This window comes from Peromyscus leucopus, chromosome 7 (genome assembly GCF_004664715.2).
Source record: "Peromyscus leucopus breed LL Stock chromosome 7, UCI_PerLeu_2.1, whole genome shotgun sequence".
NCBI classification, from domain to species: Eukaryota; Metazoa; Chordata; class Mammalia; order Rodentia; family Cricetidae; genus Peromyscus; species Peromyscus leucopus.
The window spans coordinates 17,765,075-17,782,947 of record NC_051069.1 but is presented as its reverse complement, the minus strand read 5'-3'; the positions used below and the strand labels follow the sequence as shown (position 1 = coordinate 17,782,947).

General features: G+C 40.5%; 1 protein-coding gene across 1 annotated transcript in view; it reads right to left on the bottom strand.

The window, feature by feature from the left end:
- The window catches only part of Nrg4 (neuregulin 4), a 75,754-nt gene extending 65,666 nt beyond the window's left edge, over positions 1–10,088 (bottom strand). The window contains exons 1-3 of the mRNA XM_028865132.2: positions 9,898–10,088; positions 8,956–9,021; positions 7,158–7,251 (exon numbers count right to left, since the gene is read on the bottom strand). Coding sequence (XP_028720965.1) covers positions 7,158–7,251; positions 8,956–8,965 — 104 coding nt within the window. The 5' untranslated portion in view covers positions 8,966–9,021; positions 9,898–10,088. The remainder of the gene's footprint in view (positions 1–7,157; positions 7,252–8,955; positions 9,022–9,897) is intronic.
- Between the last annotated feature and the right edge of the window lie 7,785 nt (positions 10,089–17,873).

The window sequence follows — 17,873 nt, the reverse complement described above, 5'->3', positions numbered from 1 at the left end:
GAATATAATGTGGAGAGGAATGATGAGTCCCTAGTTCTCCCTTTTTTTACTTTAGTAAAATGTTTGTTTGTTTAATATTTCAAATTTTTCTTTTATTTTTACTTTTTATTGTTTAAAATTAATATATTTATTTTTCTATTATCAGCTTGACACAGTATGTATTCTTATCTTAATAGTGAGATGTTTCCTTGAGGCTTGCTCAGGAATTGAGTAAAACCGAAATTTATTATAAGCCACAGTCGTCCTAGGGACCTCCATGCTCTATCTATAGCCTCCATGGTTCTGTGGGTTGTAGTCTGATTGTTCTTTATTTTATATCTAGAATCCACTTAAGAGTGAGTACATACCACGTTTGTCTTTCTGGGTTTGGGTTACCTCACTCAGGATGATTTTTTCTAGTTCCATCCATTTGCCTGCAAATTTCATGCTTTCATTGTTTTTCTCTGCTGAGTAGTACTTCATTGTGTATATGTACCACATTTTTTTTCATCCATTCTTCCGTTGATGGGCATCTAGGTTGTTTCCAGGTTCTGGCTATTACAAATAGTGCTTCTATGAACATAGCTGAGCATGTATCTTTATGGTATGAATCAGCATTCCTTAGGTATATGCCCAAGAGTGGGATGGCTGGGTCTTGAGGTAGTTCGAGTCCTAATTTTCTGAGAAACCGCCATACTGATTTCCACAGTGGTTGTACAAGTTTACATTCCCACCAACAGTGGAGGAGTGTTCCCTTTGCTCCACATCCTCTCCAACATTGACTGTCATTGGTGTTTTTGATTGTAGCCATTCTGACAGGTGTAAGGTGGTTACAAAAGACCTTATTAATGGGAGTTCAACTATCTACCATATCAAAAGCCCCATGGAGAGCAAGTTGGTAACACATTAAAATCACCAGCCAGCCAGCTCACTTCCATAAATATATTTTCCATGATAGGTGGATGTAAGCTGCTGTTTAATAGGCACCAAGCTCAAGTGTCATAAGGTGAGCATAGAGATGGGTAGTGATGGTGATTGCACAGTATTGAGTGTGGTGATATTGTGTTCCCCAAAATATTGTGCACCCTAATAAACATCTGGAATCAGAGAACAGAACAGCCACTAGAAATAGAGGCCAGAAAATGGTGGCACACACACCTTTAATCCTATCACTTGGGAGGCAGAGATCCATCCAGATCTCTGAGTTTAAAGCCACACTGGAAACAGTCAGGCATGGTGACTCACGCCTTTAATCCCAGGAAGTGATGGCAGAAAGCAGAAAGGTATATAAGGTGTGAGGACCAGGAACCAGAGCTCGTTAAGCTTTTAGGCTTTTGAGCAGCAGCAGTTCAGCTGAGATTCATTTGGATAAGGACTCAGAGACTTCCAGTCTGAGGAACAGGATCAGCTGAGGAATTGGCAAGGTGAGGTTAGCTGTGGTTTGTTCTGTCTCTCTGATCTTTCAGTGTTCACCCCAATACCTGGCTCAGGTTCATTCTTAATAAGACCTTTTAAGATTCATGCTACAATTGCGTATATTTAATACATTGATGTGTACATTTAAATGGTTAAAATAATAAATTTTATATTATGTATATTTTGGTACAATAAAAACTTGAAAAAAATACACCTAGACACCTAGGTATATATGCTAATAAAGTGTAAATCAAGATTACATGTTAGAAAATCTGAGTAAAATTAAAAATCAAAGGGAAGTGGGAGCTAGGACTGAATGAAAATGCGGCCCCGCTTTCCACTTGTGGGGTGTGCACATACACAGAGCTGTTAGGAAAAATCACAGATGCTAACTTAGGAAAGCGCGCCTTCAAATCAGTGATTCTTTTTTTTTTTTTTTTTAACCTGAAAACGTAACGTAACAAAATAGGCCACATGGTGGTGGCACACACTTTTAATCCCAGCACTCGGGAGGCAGAGGTAGGCAGATCTGAGTTCAAGGCCAGCCTGGTCTACAAAACGAGTTCTACAACAGCCAGGGCTATGAAGAAAAAAAAAACCCTGTCTTGAAAAGACAAAATAACAAACACTTAAAAAATGAAAATTTAAATGCCATTTAAAATACCAGCCAAAAACTACTAAAATGCCTATTTTAAAAACAGGAGTATATGCACCTATATCCTAATAAGACTACGAAACAGGCATTACTGAAGAAAACTTAGTTAGGATCTATAACATGTTCAGGGACCAGAAGTCTTCAACTTTATTAAGATGTCAATTTTCCTCACATATGATCTAGAGATTCAATCTCATTTAAAGTCTTATAGGCCTTTGTTCTTTTTATGGAAGTTGAAAAGATGGTTCTAATGTGTATCTTTGGCACAACGGTAAACCAGATGAAGTAGCCCACATAGAGCTGTAGCCTTGCTGCAAAGAATCCCAGTCACCAAGTAGTCAACCTATTGTTGCTGTTGTTTCCAACTCCCTGCCAGAAGCACGTGTAGATCTTCTCTGAAGGAATGTAACACCAAAGGCCTTAAATGACCTCGATAGTTCCACATGTAATGTCTGACATAGAATAAAGAAATGACGAGGCATGGGGGCGCACGCCTTCAATCCCAGCACTTGGGAGGCAGAAGCAGGTGGATCTCTGTGAATTCAAGGTCAGCCTGGTTTACATAGTGAGCCCCTGTCTAAACTAAATACATAAATAAAATGGTTATCTCAGTGCTCAGGTGACCTGATCAAAACTGAGTAGTCTATACAGAACAACAGCTAGGCCATCTTAAGATCCTTAGGGACTTTTAAGATACATTGAGCAACCAAAATGTTCTTGAAAAAGAAAACTGGAGAGCTCTAACTATAAAAGTACAATATGAAAATACAGTGACAGGGGCTGGCAGGATGGCTCGGTGGGTAAGGATGCTTTCCACCAGGCAAGGTAGCCTGAGTTTGATTCCTGGATCCCACAGGGTGAAGAGAGCCAAGTCTTGGCAAGTTGCCCTCTGACCTCCATACATGTCATAGCATGCACACCTCCTCCTGTATAAATCAAGACGAGTTAAAAAGTTCAATTGTGTCGGGCAGTGGTGGTGCACGCCTTTAATCCCAGCACTCAGGAGGCAGAGCCAGGCGGATCTCTGTGAGTTCAAGGCCAGCCTGGGCTACCAAGTGAGTTCCAGGAAAGGCGCAAAGCTACACAGAGAAACCCTGTCTCAAAAAACCAAAAACCAAAAAACAAGCAAACAAAAACAAACAAACAAACAAAAAGTTCAATTGTGATAACAATGTAAATGCAGACTATGGACCCAACGGAGCAGAACTACAGAGCCCAGAAACAAACCCTCACACATGATCAAGTCACCAAGACCACGCAAGGAAGGAATGACAGCCTTTCACCGCATGAAGCTAGACAAACCGCCCAGGTACATAAAAACAAAACAAACAACAAAACCAAAAAACTTAACTCATACCAAACACAAAAATTAATGTAAAATAGATCAAAGACCCAAACATAAGATGTAAACATCTCAGAAGGAAGCAAGGTGACAGCTTCGGGGTCTGTCAATGAATCCTTAGATATGACAATCAAAGGAAAAAGACTAAATGGTGACTTAATAAAGAGTTAAAACTTATCAGATGTCAGCCCTCACGCTAGTGAGGCTGGTAGGATGGAGCAAAGGCAGGAGCCTCTCCACCTGCTTAGACAGGCTGTAGAAGGCTTCAGAGAGAGCAGGCAAAGCCATTGACCTCACGGACAGAGGAGAACAGCATCTCAGGCAGGGGAAGCAGCGTGGAGGTAGGCTCAGCACACGTGTTGTACTTCCTAATTAATACACTTAGTTCCAGGTCCTAGAACTAAAGGCAAGTACGAAGCTGGGCATGGCATCACCACATCCCTGGAGTCCCTGCCAGCCTGGGTTACGTAAGAGTTCCATCCTGGGTTATGTAAGAGTTCCAGGCCAGCCAGGGCCAGTGTGAGATCTTGCTACAAAACAAAATGAAACAAAGCACACTAAAAAGATCAGAAGGCATCTTTAAAGAGCAGTAGAAACCCTAAGGGAAGATGGTTAAAAACTGATTTAAAAATTCAGTGATAAAACCAGAAAAGCAAAATTTGATTAACTCTTATTAAAAGAAAAACATTTTAGACATAAAAACATCCAGGATACTTTTAAAGCTTACTTTGTATATTTACAAATGCACCTAATAGAATTAGGTGAAAATTCTACTAGTCAAATACTCAAGGGACAACTGGCTTAGCCACTCTAACGTCAATGAAATAGGTGTGTGACGATAGAAGCATTGTTGGGGACAAAGGCCACTATCACACAATGGTAAGAGGGATATTTTTACCAGAAAAAAATCCATTATATATTTACATGGACTTAATAATATTACTTCAAAATATTTTAAGCAAAAATTAGCAGAAACCACATTGAAGACTCAGAATCACAGAAGGAACTTTTGGCATAGCTCTTAAGTTATTGACAAACCAAACAGGTAAGAACACGGGAAGGATACCAGGGAAACAAAAAGCTTGGACTAATGGGCATATACAACCCTGCACCCATCACTTAGAATCCATACCCTCCTCTAACACAGGTTGACTACTTCCAATTCTGTCCATGAGCCAGGCTTCAAAGCCAATCTTAACAAACACCAAAGATTTTTTTTCTTTTAAGACAGAGTCTCACATTGTCTCCCAGGCTGGCCATGAACTTGCCTCACTCCTACGGTCTCCAACACCCTGGGTTATGAGAACAGACGTGTGAGCACCATGCCCAAGAAACACTGAAGAATTAGTATCAGTCACTCAATTAAAATGTTAGCTTAAAATTATTTAAAAGACTAACTAGATAAACCATATAAAGAAAACCAGAGTATATTTTGAGAAAACTCAGCGAAGAAAAAAAGTACAGACAAGAGGAGAAAATGCCACTTACTGTATGCATGGAGAGATTGTATCGGATCTGTAAAGCATATTCAGACATCACCTGCCATTGTGGTATTTCTTTTCTTTTTCTTCTTTCCTTTCTTTTCTATCTTTTTTTCTTTCCTAATTCACTTACCTACTTTACTATAGAATACTGATCACTGATTCAGACATAAAATTATTTCTAAAACTTCACCATGGATACTGGATCATTCAGTCAATACAAGCCACGTCTACAGGCGGTGAGATAGAATGGAGCTCTTTATATTCCAATAAGAGTGCTGAATAGAGAGACGACCCAAAATATAAAGTAATCACTTTCACACATTTCTGTAGAAGTCCACAGGGAGAAGTCAGCTCTGATTCGTGACTGGATGAAGGATTAGGGAGAAAGTAGCCTTGAAATGTGAGTAGGTTTTAAATGTGGCTACATAGCAACAAGAGGCAGAATCGTTGAAAATTCAAGGTAAGCAACATAATCAAGGTATATCTAACACAAACAGTGCTTCTAGACCAAGCACTGACCACGCATGAAGCGGAGGCCACAAAGGGAGGTTTGGTACCAAATTGTAAAAGGCTCTGAAAGCTAAACAAAACACTAAGGTTTGACTTCACAGGTAGCTGTCGTGTGGGCGCAGGGTCTGTGGCTCAAGTTTTCTTGATTTATCTGGACAGTGATGTGAACGGGGCTCCAGGAGTTAAGTTTTGGGACTGTTTCTGTTGGAAGCCTGGGGTCAGGAAGGTCTGAGCTAGCAGGCCAATAGTAAAAACAGACTGGAGAGATTAAGGAGGCAAGATTAAGGAGATTAAGGAAGCAAAGAAGATATCTGAATTGACAACTGGCTGAACTAGAAATACCAGTCAGAAGTCAGTCTGTGTGTCTTGATGTTAAGATGATCAGAATACAGAAAATAGTATCAAAGAGATGGAAAATGAATGTATCACCCTCAGATATTGGTATTGCAATCTGTAAATGAGAACTACATTAGACACCCTATTCCTTGACTCTCAGTCTTCCTAGCCCTCCCATCTCATCCCGCCTGATCTCTCTTCCTCCAGGATGTTGAACAACCTTGGTTACATGGTTCATTCCCTGCCAGACAGGACTAACCCCACTAACCTCTTATAGCTATACAACATGCTGGCCAGTCTTCAAAGCCTTCATTCTCTACCTGTCCCAAACTCAGAGCATGGCATCGACTACTATTAATTGCTGTTCAAAATTGCAAATCAGGAAGAAACCAGCTACATTCTTAAATGTAGTATTTTACCAGAAAAACTGCCTGTTCTCATTTATTGAGGGTAACTTTTTGGAAATGTACTAAAAACACATTTATCTAAGTAAAAAAGCTGCAGGCAACCAAGCTTCCCTCCGATTTTAATCAATCTCCAAATCCTGGTGTTCTTAATACTGTCTTTTGTTGTTTTGAGACAGGCTTTCACTATAGAAGCCCAGGATGGTTTGGAACTCCCAGAGATCTGCCTGCCTCAACCTCCTCGTGCTGGGATTAAAGGTGTGGCCACCATGCCTGGCTTTAGTGCTTCTTTTAACTATTCAGTGTAGACAGCTCAACAGTCCAAATGTTCTGACCACAATGTCATTAAGGTACATTAAGGGATTCTAACAAAGAAAAAAGTAACAGTGGAAAAATTTAAACTCAGAACTGAACAATTAGAATTTGGAGGATGAACTACAATGTCTTTTAAATCTCTTAAAACAGTAGTTAAAGACCAGTTAGTTATCTTGTATTTATATATTCTAAAATTAAAGTAAAACGTCTTGTTTGGGCTCTTCATACTAGTGATTTCTCATGATGTTTTGCTAGCAATGTTGAACAGACCACTTTCCCTAGACGGCTACAATCATAAAGGCTCTCTCCAGCATGCTCTTTATAATCTGTCTAGGCCAATAACAACCACGCCAGTTTTGAAAATGAGCACCACACTGAGACTTGGTTTTGTTTTCTTCCAGAATCTAAATGTCCTACACAAAGAGAACAGAGCATTCCCACTCCCCTTCATCTTATACTTTATACCTTTTTTTTTTTTTTTTTTTGGTTTTTCAAGACAGGGTTTCTCTGTGTAGCTTTGCGCCTTTCCTGGGACTCACTTGGTAGTCCAGGCTGGCCTCGAACTCACAGAGATCCGCCTGCCTCTGCCTCCCGAGTGCTGGGATTAAAGGCATGCGCCACCACCGCCCGGCTTACTTTATACCTTTTAAAATCTCTTCTCAAGTCATCAAGCGACGAGAACTGCAGTCCCCTCTCCCCCAGTCCATTTCACTCACCTACAGAATGGGCTGGGAATAGTAGGTATCACATAACAAATCCCCCCATTCAGGCAAAATGACCTGAGGCTGGGGCCACAGGGCTCCTCGTGATCTACAATACACATGCATATGAAATAGAGAAAGCTGGTTAACCTCTTCTGATGCCACCAGATACTGAAATGTCTCATCTAAGAACGATCAGCATTTATAAGAGAATGATATTGTTCTCGAAGTGGAACAATCTTACTCCTATTTCAGAGGCAAGGGTGTCTATCCCTTTGAAAGAAAAATCGTTCTGTGCTAAGGGTATGGCTGTTGGCCACACTACATTCAGAAGCTCTATAAGAGAGTAAGAGGTCTTCAGTTAGATTACAACAGCGTGGCGAGGGACTCGCTACAGAGTGGGCCTGGCCCTCGTGCAGTCTGGAGAGTCTGTGTGGCGTGGACACTTCCTGAACAAAGCTGTACTGAGAGTCTTACACTACTTTTTATGTCTCGAATATATTTTAAAAATTCTGAAACTGTAGTGGGAAGAGATTGAGATAATTGAAATAGATTACGATTTCTAAACAACCTTTCCATATCAATGTCAAAACCCAAAGGAAATATGACCGAACAAGGTTTGATTTGCAAGGGGTTTTCAGTTATAGCTTGAAGCTGTGAGGACTGGGGTCTTGAGGAAGACTGAAAACATAGCCTGCTGCTTAGCAACAACCTCCATGTCTAGAACATCAAGGAAAAGAACCACGTTTTCTCTCTTGCTCTTCTCTTTCCCTCCTTTTCTCCAGCTTCACTTTCTCTTTCACCTTTGACCTTTCTGTAATCAGTTGTCATCAACTGCTATTTAGATGGGAAAATTGGTAACTTCTCCTTAAAGAGACCCTCATACTGCTTTAAATTGCATGTTGCTAGTTCCTGACTGTTTCTGTCCAAAACATGGCCTAGAATTGTCTAATTAAAGAAGAAAATGGCATTACTTCCATTTGGCATTCAATTTGGAATTAAAAAATATGTTAGTATATTGACCTCTGAAATACTGATACCTGTTAAGACATAATTGTAAAGAGCTCGAAATCTACAGTCTGAATTTGAAAAGCTTAAATTTTCCTTTTACTTTAGAAATGAGGGGAAAAAAACCTTTTCAGCTTCACATGGCAACTATGAAAGCATATTTTAAAAAGTATAAAAATGCAAATAAAGTAAAAACAGACCTACAAAGACTAAGTGTTTAAAAAGAAAGTATTCTGGCCCAAACTAGTTTTTTTAAACTCCCCTTTTATTTCTTACACAATGCCATGTTTCTTAACAATTGAACTCCTAACATATAATATTTTAGGATTGGCTTGGCTAACAAATAAAAAGTCAATTATTATTCCATCAGAATCAAGAAAAGCAACACATTTTAAAATTAAGGATGGAATGTGACTGTCACAATTGGAATCAATGTCTTTGATTTTAACTGCTTTACAAGATACCTCTCAGTAACACCTGGTGTTTTATCAGTAAAGGAAACCCACCTGACCTGAATTACTACCTCTGAACTATTTTTATTCTGATTTCATTCATTTAGTATTAGAGAAGTTGATACCAGATAGAAAGCTAGAATCTTTCACTTTGAAAAAACAACAGTAACAACAAGGGCAAACAATAAAACATAAAAGTAAAATAGCTTTATGTTATATAGTTTTGAAACTATTTATGTTTATGGAAGGCTTTTCATGGGGGACAATATAGCTTTATGTTAATAAACATTTGCCATTTTATTGCTAAATAAAACTCACATATAGACAAAAAGTATGAACTTACAAGAAATTACCTGTTGGCATCTTAATTTTTAAATAGTTTCATTCTTGGTGAAAGGATTAAGGTTGAAAGACAGCACCTAAAATAATTTAAAATTTATATTTTAGGAGAAATTATCCTGTTTTGAGGGCACTATAAAATGTCAAATGTTCAATCACCAAAACTTTAAAATGTTGAAAAGAAAACGTGTACGACAGAATTTGAGCATCTTAGATAAACATCTAACGCTGAAATGTGAACAGAGGAAACAAAGATCAATGTTAAAAAGGCTAGCTTTGGATAAGGCTTCAGTGTCGTTGAACGTGCATGAAGATGTGCAGCAGCATGTTCAACTGAGCCATCTCAAGACACATTTGTGCTTTTCCATGGCAGCTTCTCGGAAGAACCCATAACCTCACAGTTTTCCAACTTGCTGAAAACGGTCAGCCTATAGAAAAATCTCAAAGAGCATTTAAAATTCTTGCACTTCTGCTACAACTTGAAAACTTTTATAAGAGCACGTCCACACTCAGCAGAGGTCACACATTCTGCCTGTGAATCAGCTGACAAATGCCTGTCTTTAAAACAGGGTCTGACATTTGGCCAGGCAAGGTAAATAAGGAGATGTGCTGGTGTGTGAAGTTTGTTTCTGTAACAGAAATGAAGGCACTCAACAAGAGCTGAGGAGCACCCATACTTATGTGGTGATTGCAAGCTCCTGACGCAGTACCAAGACTGAAGCGGAAAGTTTAATCTACTACTTCATATAAGAACAGGTGCAGCATTAAAGTCTTCTTTTAGCACCAATCTTTCACAGACAATCAGAGAGAGGGCACAGAGAAGGGGAGAGGGAGGGAGGCAGGGAGGGAGAGAGAGAGAGGAGAGAGAAACAATCAAGAACCAACACATAAACACAGTAAAAGTATATCACTGGTTAATTCTAACTTTTTCCCCCTTCCACACGAACAGGGCTTACCTCAACAAAAATTTATATTCCCATACAAAAAGTAGATTTTGCTAGACATGCAGTGTTTCACAAGTTTTTGAATAGTGAGGACTTCGGCAGCGGTGACTTGCAGTTTACAACATGTCAAAAATCTGATTTATGTCACTTCAGTGTGGGCGAGGTCAAGGCAGAGCAAGGTGTGCACAGAGGTCAGGAGCAAGCAGCCGAGGGAACCACTCCCACATGTTTCCAAACTACGAACGGGCAGGGTTTCACTCAGAGGAAGGAGCTGCCCTAGGTAGCAGCCCTAAAGCATGCTCCAAGTTTCCAAGTTATGAAATAAGCCACAGTCTTTGGAGTCTTTACTAATCTCTGCATGTCTTACTAACTCGCAAGCGTTATGTAAGCTTGTGGAGAAATGGCATTTTGATGTGAAACTAATAGTCAGGTGCACCACAGGGTTTAAAAATAATTTCCTTATAAACTATGTAAAATTTATACATAATGACTTGAACTTATGAAACTGCAGGAAACAGTAGTTGTAGCAGAGCTCACACCTATGGTGCCAACCTGAAATGATGCAACTGACGATCTGACGATCTAAGCCACCTGGGAACTGTGACAAAGCCATTTGCGCATGCTGCCACAATCTCCTGGAACTCGGGTGTGTCTCAGTCCTGCTGTGTCTGGGAAATGCTGTCTCCTTGGAATCATCCATCACCTCTGGTTCTTACAATCCCCCTGCCTCCTTCTGCATAGATCCCTGAGCCTCACATACACTAAGAAAGGCTACATTCTGAAAATCATGTTTTAAAATATTAATCTATAAATCTGTTTAAATGAAGTATAGGTGTTTCCTTCATATAATTATTTAAATTATATGGATGGTTACATTCTTCTAAAATCACAATTCAGACATTATTATTTCATGGTATAAAACACAGAAACAAATACATTTGTTCATATATATATACATACATATATATATATGAGATAAGCTTTTCACTACAGACTTATTTCCATCACTATATGTTATCTCCCACATTCAAAGGAAATTCTTATAGCTATAGTCACTATACATATATATGTACATACATATGTCTATATTTACATAAATCATTTTAGCATACAGTATTTGAGACTGAAAATGAGATGATGAAAAGTATCCTTTATTGTTTTATTTGAATTAGGAAACTATTATGCTGTCAATAGATTTCATATGTCAATATAATAATTAACATAGGAATGAGCACTAAAGTGTATGTGGGAAATCATGTGACCTTAAGCCACTCAAGATGTATTTATTAAGAGGCGTATCACAACAATTTGTACCGAGTACATTTTATACACTAGAAATTAATAACAAGGAGAACCATGTGATTCCTTATTTTATTATTTAAGACAGAATCTTGCTGTGTAGCTCAGACTTGCCTAAAATTTGTAGTTCTCTTGCCTTAGCCTCCCAAATGCTGGGTTTGCAGATGTGAGCTACCTGGATGCATGTGATTCTACATTAGAAAATAAGATTTTCAAGCTAGCATTTCACTGAATAGAAGTCCTGGTATTTAAGAACAATTTCTCCATTTTCCTGTGAACAAGTATGCTAAGTGGTGACTATCTTTAACAAATGCCCACCTCCTGTTGGTCACAGAATGACAAGCATAAAACAAGTAATTAAAAACAGTGTCTTTGGCTGGTTCGTTATTGTGGTTTGAATCTTAAATGCCCCCTACCCAAAGCTTATGTGTTGGATGGTTCGGTACCTATCTGATGGCACAACTGGGTGGTGGTGGAGCCTTTACAAGGTGGGACCTAGCGGAGGAAGTTAGGCCATTTGAGATGGGCCCTTAGCTGGGACACAGGGACCCTGGACCATCCTGTTTCCTGGACACCATGTTCTTTGAGGTGATGTTCTGTCTCCCACAGGCTGAAAAGCAATGGAGCCAACTAACTATAGACCAAGGCTGTGAGCCAAAATAAATTGCTCTTTTATTTTACTTTTCTCAGTGATTTTCCATAGTGACAGAAAGCTAACACAAAAACTCACATAAGTGAGATTTTTACTTAAAACAAGGATAATTTCATGTGGGTCAATCTATGATTCTTACCAACTCCTATGTATGTGAGCTGTTTTATTATTTAAGACAGAGTCTTGCTGTGTAGCCCTGGGGTTATACACACACATACCCCAAACACAATAATACTGGTTGACTAATAAGGAAAAGTGAGAGACTCCAAGAAGTAGTATTATTTGCACATGACCTTTGGAATAAAGAAGCTTTTGTAAGCAGAGATGGATGAACATTTCACACAATGTTCAAAAGCACAAAGAAAGAAGATTCAAGGTGGTCAACTAATTGTTGGTAGGTCACAGGCCAGGATGTGTTCAGGGCACATATGTGGAGGGTGTGCAGGGTATAAGAGTGTAAGATGGTGGAGAAAAGGGTTCCAGGTGTGAGGAAAGCAGAGTCCGGACATAAATATCACCCAAAGGGCATCTGGAAGTCCCTGAAGAGATTTGGCAAAGGAGCTGCAAGGTCATATCGGCATATTACGAAGTTCATATTAATAATAGTATAGAAAATAGTTGGCACCAGAAAAAACTTTATTATTATTATTATTATTTTAGTAGTCAAGCATAGTGAAGTAAAGTAAATAGAAATGAGGACAAAGAACAGTAATTAAAGATATACTTAAGAGGCATAATGCTGGGCGGTGGTGGCGCACACCGTTAATCCCAGCACTCGGGAGGCAGAGCCAGGCGAATCTCTGTGAGTTCAAGGCCAGCCTGGGCTACAGAGCGAGATCCAGGAAAGGCACAAAGCTACACAGAGAAATCCTGTCTCGAAACCCCCCCTCCAAAAAAGGGCTGGAGAGGTGGCTCAGCCATTAAAGGCTAGGCTCACAACCAAAAATATAAGAAGCATACCACAGAACAAGGAAGCAGAGTAAGAAAGAAAGAAACAAGGGTGCTTTTCAAATGTTGCTGCAATTAACAAAGTATAATATTAGGTAGATGAACACAGATGAGATGCCACTTCAGAGCCACTTGAACAGCAGATCACAACAGTGCCAACATCAAGTGCTAACAAGGAACAGAGAAACCAGGACCCACACTCATTGTTGGCAAGCTACAGCACAGTACATCTGCTTTGGAAAATACTTGGAGAAGTCCTGAAAAAGTTAAGCATACGGGCTGGGAATGCATCTCAGGGACAGAGTGCTTCCCTAGCATGTGCCAGGCCAGAGAGTCAATTCCCAGGGCCACAGGGGGAAAAAGTTAAGCATAAATTTAGCACATAAATGTGTATGAAAGAAATGAAAGCATGGGTCTACACCAGGTGCTTTACACAAATATTTAAAATGGCTTCATTATTGGAGATATGGCCTTGTTGGAGGAAGTGTGTTATGGGGAGGAGAGACTGGGAGGGGGGGGCGGGGGGAGCTTTGAGGTTTCAAAAGCTCAAGCCAGGCCTAGTGGCTCATGGTCTCTTCCTGCTGCCTATGAATCCAGATGTAGAACTCTCAGTTACCTCTCCAGAACCACGTCTGCCTGCATGCTGCCATGCTTCCCACCGTGATGATAATGGACTAAAACCTCTGAAACTGTAATCCAGCTCCAATGAACTGTTTTCCTTTATAAGAGTTGCCATGGTCATGGTGGCTCTTCACAGCAAGAAACCAAAACAAAAAACCCCTAAGACAGACATATTAAGTTTTTAAAAGATTTCTATTTATGTGTATCTATGCGCGTCTGTGAGAGATTATGCCATGTGTGAAAAGGTACCTAGAGCAGTGGTTCTCAACCTTCCTAATGCTGTGACCCTTTAATACAGCCTCTCATGTTATGGTGACCCCAACCATAAAATTATTCCATTGCTACTTCATAACTGTGATTTTGCTACTGCTATGAATTGTAAATATCTGACATGCACATCCCAAAGGTTGAGAACCACTGGTCTAGAAGGTGTTAGATTCCCTGAAGTTAGAGTTGTAGTCAGTTGTGAATGTCCCACCATGGGTGCTGGGAACTAAACGCGGGTCCTCTGGAAGATGGAGTCTTAACGCCATCTCTCCTGCTCCCTAGACATTAGCAGGTCTTCAAGTGCCATGAGGACATGCAGAAACAGAAAATGCAGATCTCTCACTCGGGAACCCAGTAAGATGAGAGAAGAGGGCCTCTTTCTCTGGACTTGAAGCCATGTATTATGCACATGTCAGGTGACAGAGCCAGGGACTGTTTCCTGCAAGACACCACACTGAAGCAGGGTGGTTGGAGGAGGGCCAAGGAAACAGAAGAGCAGGAGAAAAACCAGAGCCCTCTCCCCAGAGGCAAGCTCTTCTGAGCAGATTTCCGATGTTTACCTCCGTAATTTGGTATGCATGGATTCCTCATTTCTATATCTATCACTCTAGACAAGAGCTATGTCCCTGTCATGGATGTAGTTAACACTACCCCCTACTTATTTAACCTTTCTTCATTTCAACATTTAATAAGTCACATTCTTTATATCTCCTTTGGCTACTTTTGCAATTTCAAATGAGATAGGTGCTCCCTTGGTATTTGTCGGGGATTGGGTCCAGGACTTTTTACAAAGGCCACAATCCATGGGCACTTGAGTGGGCATATTTCCCATGTGCATCTTTTTTTTTTTGTATATTTTAATCTTTCCAGATGACTTAAAATATCTAACCCAATACAATGTCAATGCTATGTAGATAGTGGGAACAGGATCTTGCTCAAGAAATAAGTCTCTATATGTTCAACACAGATCTAACTTTTACTGAGTATCATGGATCCACAGGTAATTGAGCCCACTGGTTGTAGAGCCCAGCAACCATGGAGTCTACTGGTAAGGGTGGCCAACTGTATCTCTACATCTTCATAAGCCGGGGTCAGTGTACAAACTGACTTTTGAAATATTTTATACATGATGAATGTCTTATTCGCAGGTATGTGTATGCACCACGTGTGCCTGGTGCCTGTAGCAGCCAGAAGAGGGCACCAGATCACCCTGGAATCAGGTTGGTGATTGTGATCATCAACGGATGATTGTGGGTCACCATGTGGGTGCTGGGAATTGAACCTGGGTCCTCTGCAAGAGCAGCCAGTGCTCTTAACTTCTGAGCCATCTCTGCAGCCCCACAAGCTAACTTTTTACTGTGTGTTGTAACTAATGGCACAGTCTGGCCTGTCCCATTTCCCCTTTATCAGCTGTGCCTTAACTCTTACATCATGATGATTTTAACATTTACATTCTGATCTATAGTCCTAATGAACCATTCTATGTTTTGCCTCTGATTTACTCTAAAAGTTGGGAAACAATAAAAAAGTACTTGTATTATTAAGACTATCTAGTATTCATGGACAGATTCACGAGTCATGCAAGAATAATATATCTTTTTCTCACGCAGTAGGGTCTCTTTTCTTGCTTAATGTTTAAATGTTTATAATCATTCTACATTTTAATTGCATTTTATTTGAATTTTTATAGGTAGGAAGTTAAAGAGCAATAAGATTAATTTTAACATCACAAATATTAGCCTCTTAGTCATGCTATTTATTGTAGGCATTTCCCTTTCATTTCCTTAGACACCGTCTCTTCCAGAGCTCTCCCCTACCCTGGTATTTGACTGGCTGTCCTCTAGAATTCCTATCGAACAATCAAGCTGTCATTTCAAAGCTTCTCTTCCACGGATTGATTCTGTCCCTAAAGGGCCTGTCTCCCATTTTGTCCATTCTCTCCTTTGCTGGAAGCCATCACCTGACTTCCTGTAACAGGATGCAGTACACACTGAGTTCCTGTGTGACGAATGAAATCTTTCTTTTCTCTTTACACATGGTAGCGTTTAGCTGGTCATACTAACGTACATTGAAAAATCCCAATTTGAGCACTGTCCTGTTATCTTTCAGTGTCCAGCAGTGTCGACCAGAGCCTGGTGCCTGTTCAGTCATTAAAACCTTGTAAATTACCGGTTTTCTCCTCTCCAGTGAGTATGTGAGATCTTTTATTTCTGCTGAAGGTTCCAACATTTCATGAAAATGTTACCTAAACTTGGGAAAATAGTGCTGGGTAGCCTTTGGGTCCTTCCTGACTGAGGGCTTGTGTTCTTTTAGTTTCAAAAACCCATCCATTATGGGTTTTGCTAATTTATTCCCCTCCACCATAGTACTCTGTGACTTAGATTTGGGGAATTCTAGGTTTATCTCCTTTACATCTACATTTTGTCCCATGACTCATTTTTTTTTTTTACAAAGTTCTGAGGGTTTTTCAGCTGTACCTTGTTTTATCCTTGCCCTTGATTTAGTGATATATCAACAAAGAACTCTTCATTGGCATACTATTCCCATGGCTGTAATTAAGGGGTGCAATAACTTCTCTAATTCCTAGCAATATACCAGTTAAAAACATCTTTGGGACTGGAGACGGCCACTCTTCCAGAGGACCAGAGTCCAAGTCCTAGCATCCATTCTGGGCACTCATAACCACCTGTAACTCACACCCACACATACACATAATTAAAAATAAAATCTTTTTGAAAAGAAAACATTTCTAGGTTCTATTTGGTTCCCTTCATAACTTCCAGGACCGATATTAGCTATCTGGATCTTCTCTAATCAAAGTTGCTTTTCCTCTACTCTTTGAGAAGCCTTGACTGCTCATATGTTTGACCTGTTTGTTCTTGGTTGGCTCTTCCAGGTAAGAGGTGCAGATTCCGCCGATATTGCGAAAGTACATCTGCTTCCCAGCAGACCTCACGCCCTGATGGGAATAGCATTCTGTACTCCCTGTACCTGGACAGAACATTTGACTGGCAGGTTTGTTTTCGGGGAAAGCTGTCCAGGAGCCCACTGACTGACAGCCCAGCTATCAAATGGTACAAAGAGAGGAATCTTCTCTTACAGCAGATGCAAACCCATTACATACCCCAGGCCAGATTGCCTTTGTGTGATGCTTGACCATGAGCCTCATACATGTGCATACAGGTAATGTGTAGTTATGCATATATGGGTGGGGTCTGGAAGTGAGTCTGTTTCTTGAGACAAGGTCTCACCTAGATGGATTTGGCCTGGAACTATGTAGACTAAGCTGGCCTTAGACTTGTGGCAATCCTCCTGCCTTAGCCTCCCAAGTGCTATGACTGTGGGAATATAGTATGTGAGGGGAGCACCTGGTATATAAGTCCAAGCAGAAATACCTGACAGTTTAAAGATCTTTTAAGGGTTACAAACACTTAAAAATCACACAGAAATATGTCACACAAGCTGCTGTAGTTTCAATGCTTATATCCCCTTAAAAATTTATGTGGAGCCAGGCGGCAGTGGTGCACGCCTTTAATCCCAGCACTCAGGAGGCAGAGCCAGGCAGATCTGTGAGTTCGAGGCCAGCCTGGTCTACAGAGCGAGATTCAGGACAGGCACCAAAACTACACAGAGAAACTCTGCTTCGAAAAAAAAAAATCATGTTGAACCTTAATTTCCAATGATGCCGTGTTAAGAAGGTGATTGAGTCAAAAGGGGATCCTCCCTCATGAATGGGACCAAGGTCACAAAAGAGGATTTGGGCTGGAGAGATGGCTCTTCTGACAGGGGACAGAGTTCACCTCCCAGTACCCACAGTAGGGAAATGCACAGCTATTTATAACTCCAGTTCCAAAGGTTCCAATGCCCTCTTCTGGTCTCCATAGATACCGGCGTGTACACGTGTCACACACAGACACTTACTTGTAAAAACTTGGGGTTTGTTTGAAAGAGGCTTCGTACAGTATCTGACTTTATCACCCTCTGTTCCTTCATGCCAGGACACCACGTTCCTCTTCTTTGGACGACTTGGAAACAAGACTCTACCACAGATGCAGAGCAGGGTCCTCACCAGACTCTCACTTGCACCTTGACACTGGATTTTCCAGTCCAGTCTCCAGGGCTGTGGGGACAGTGCCACGTGTTGCTTACTAACAGGCATGCCTTCTGAGAAGTACATCTGTCATTGGCTTCATCCTTGTGA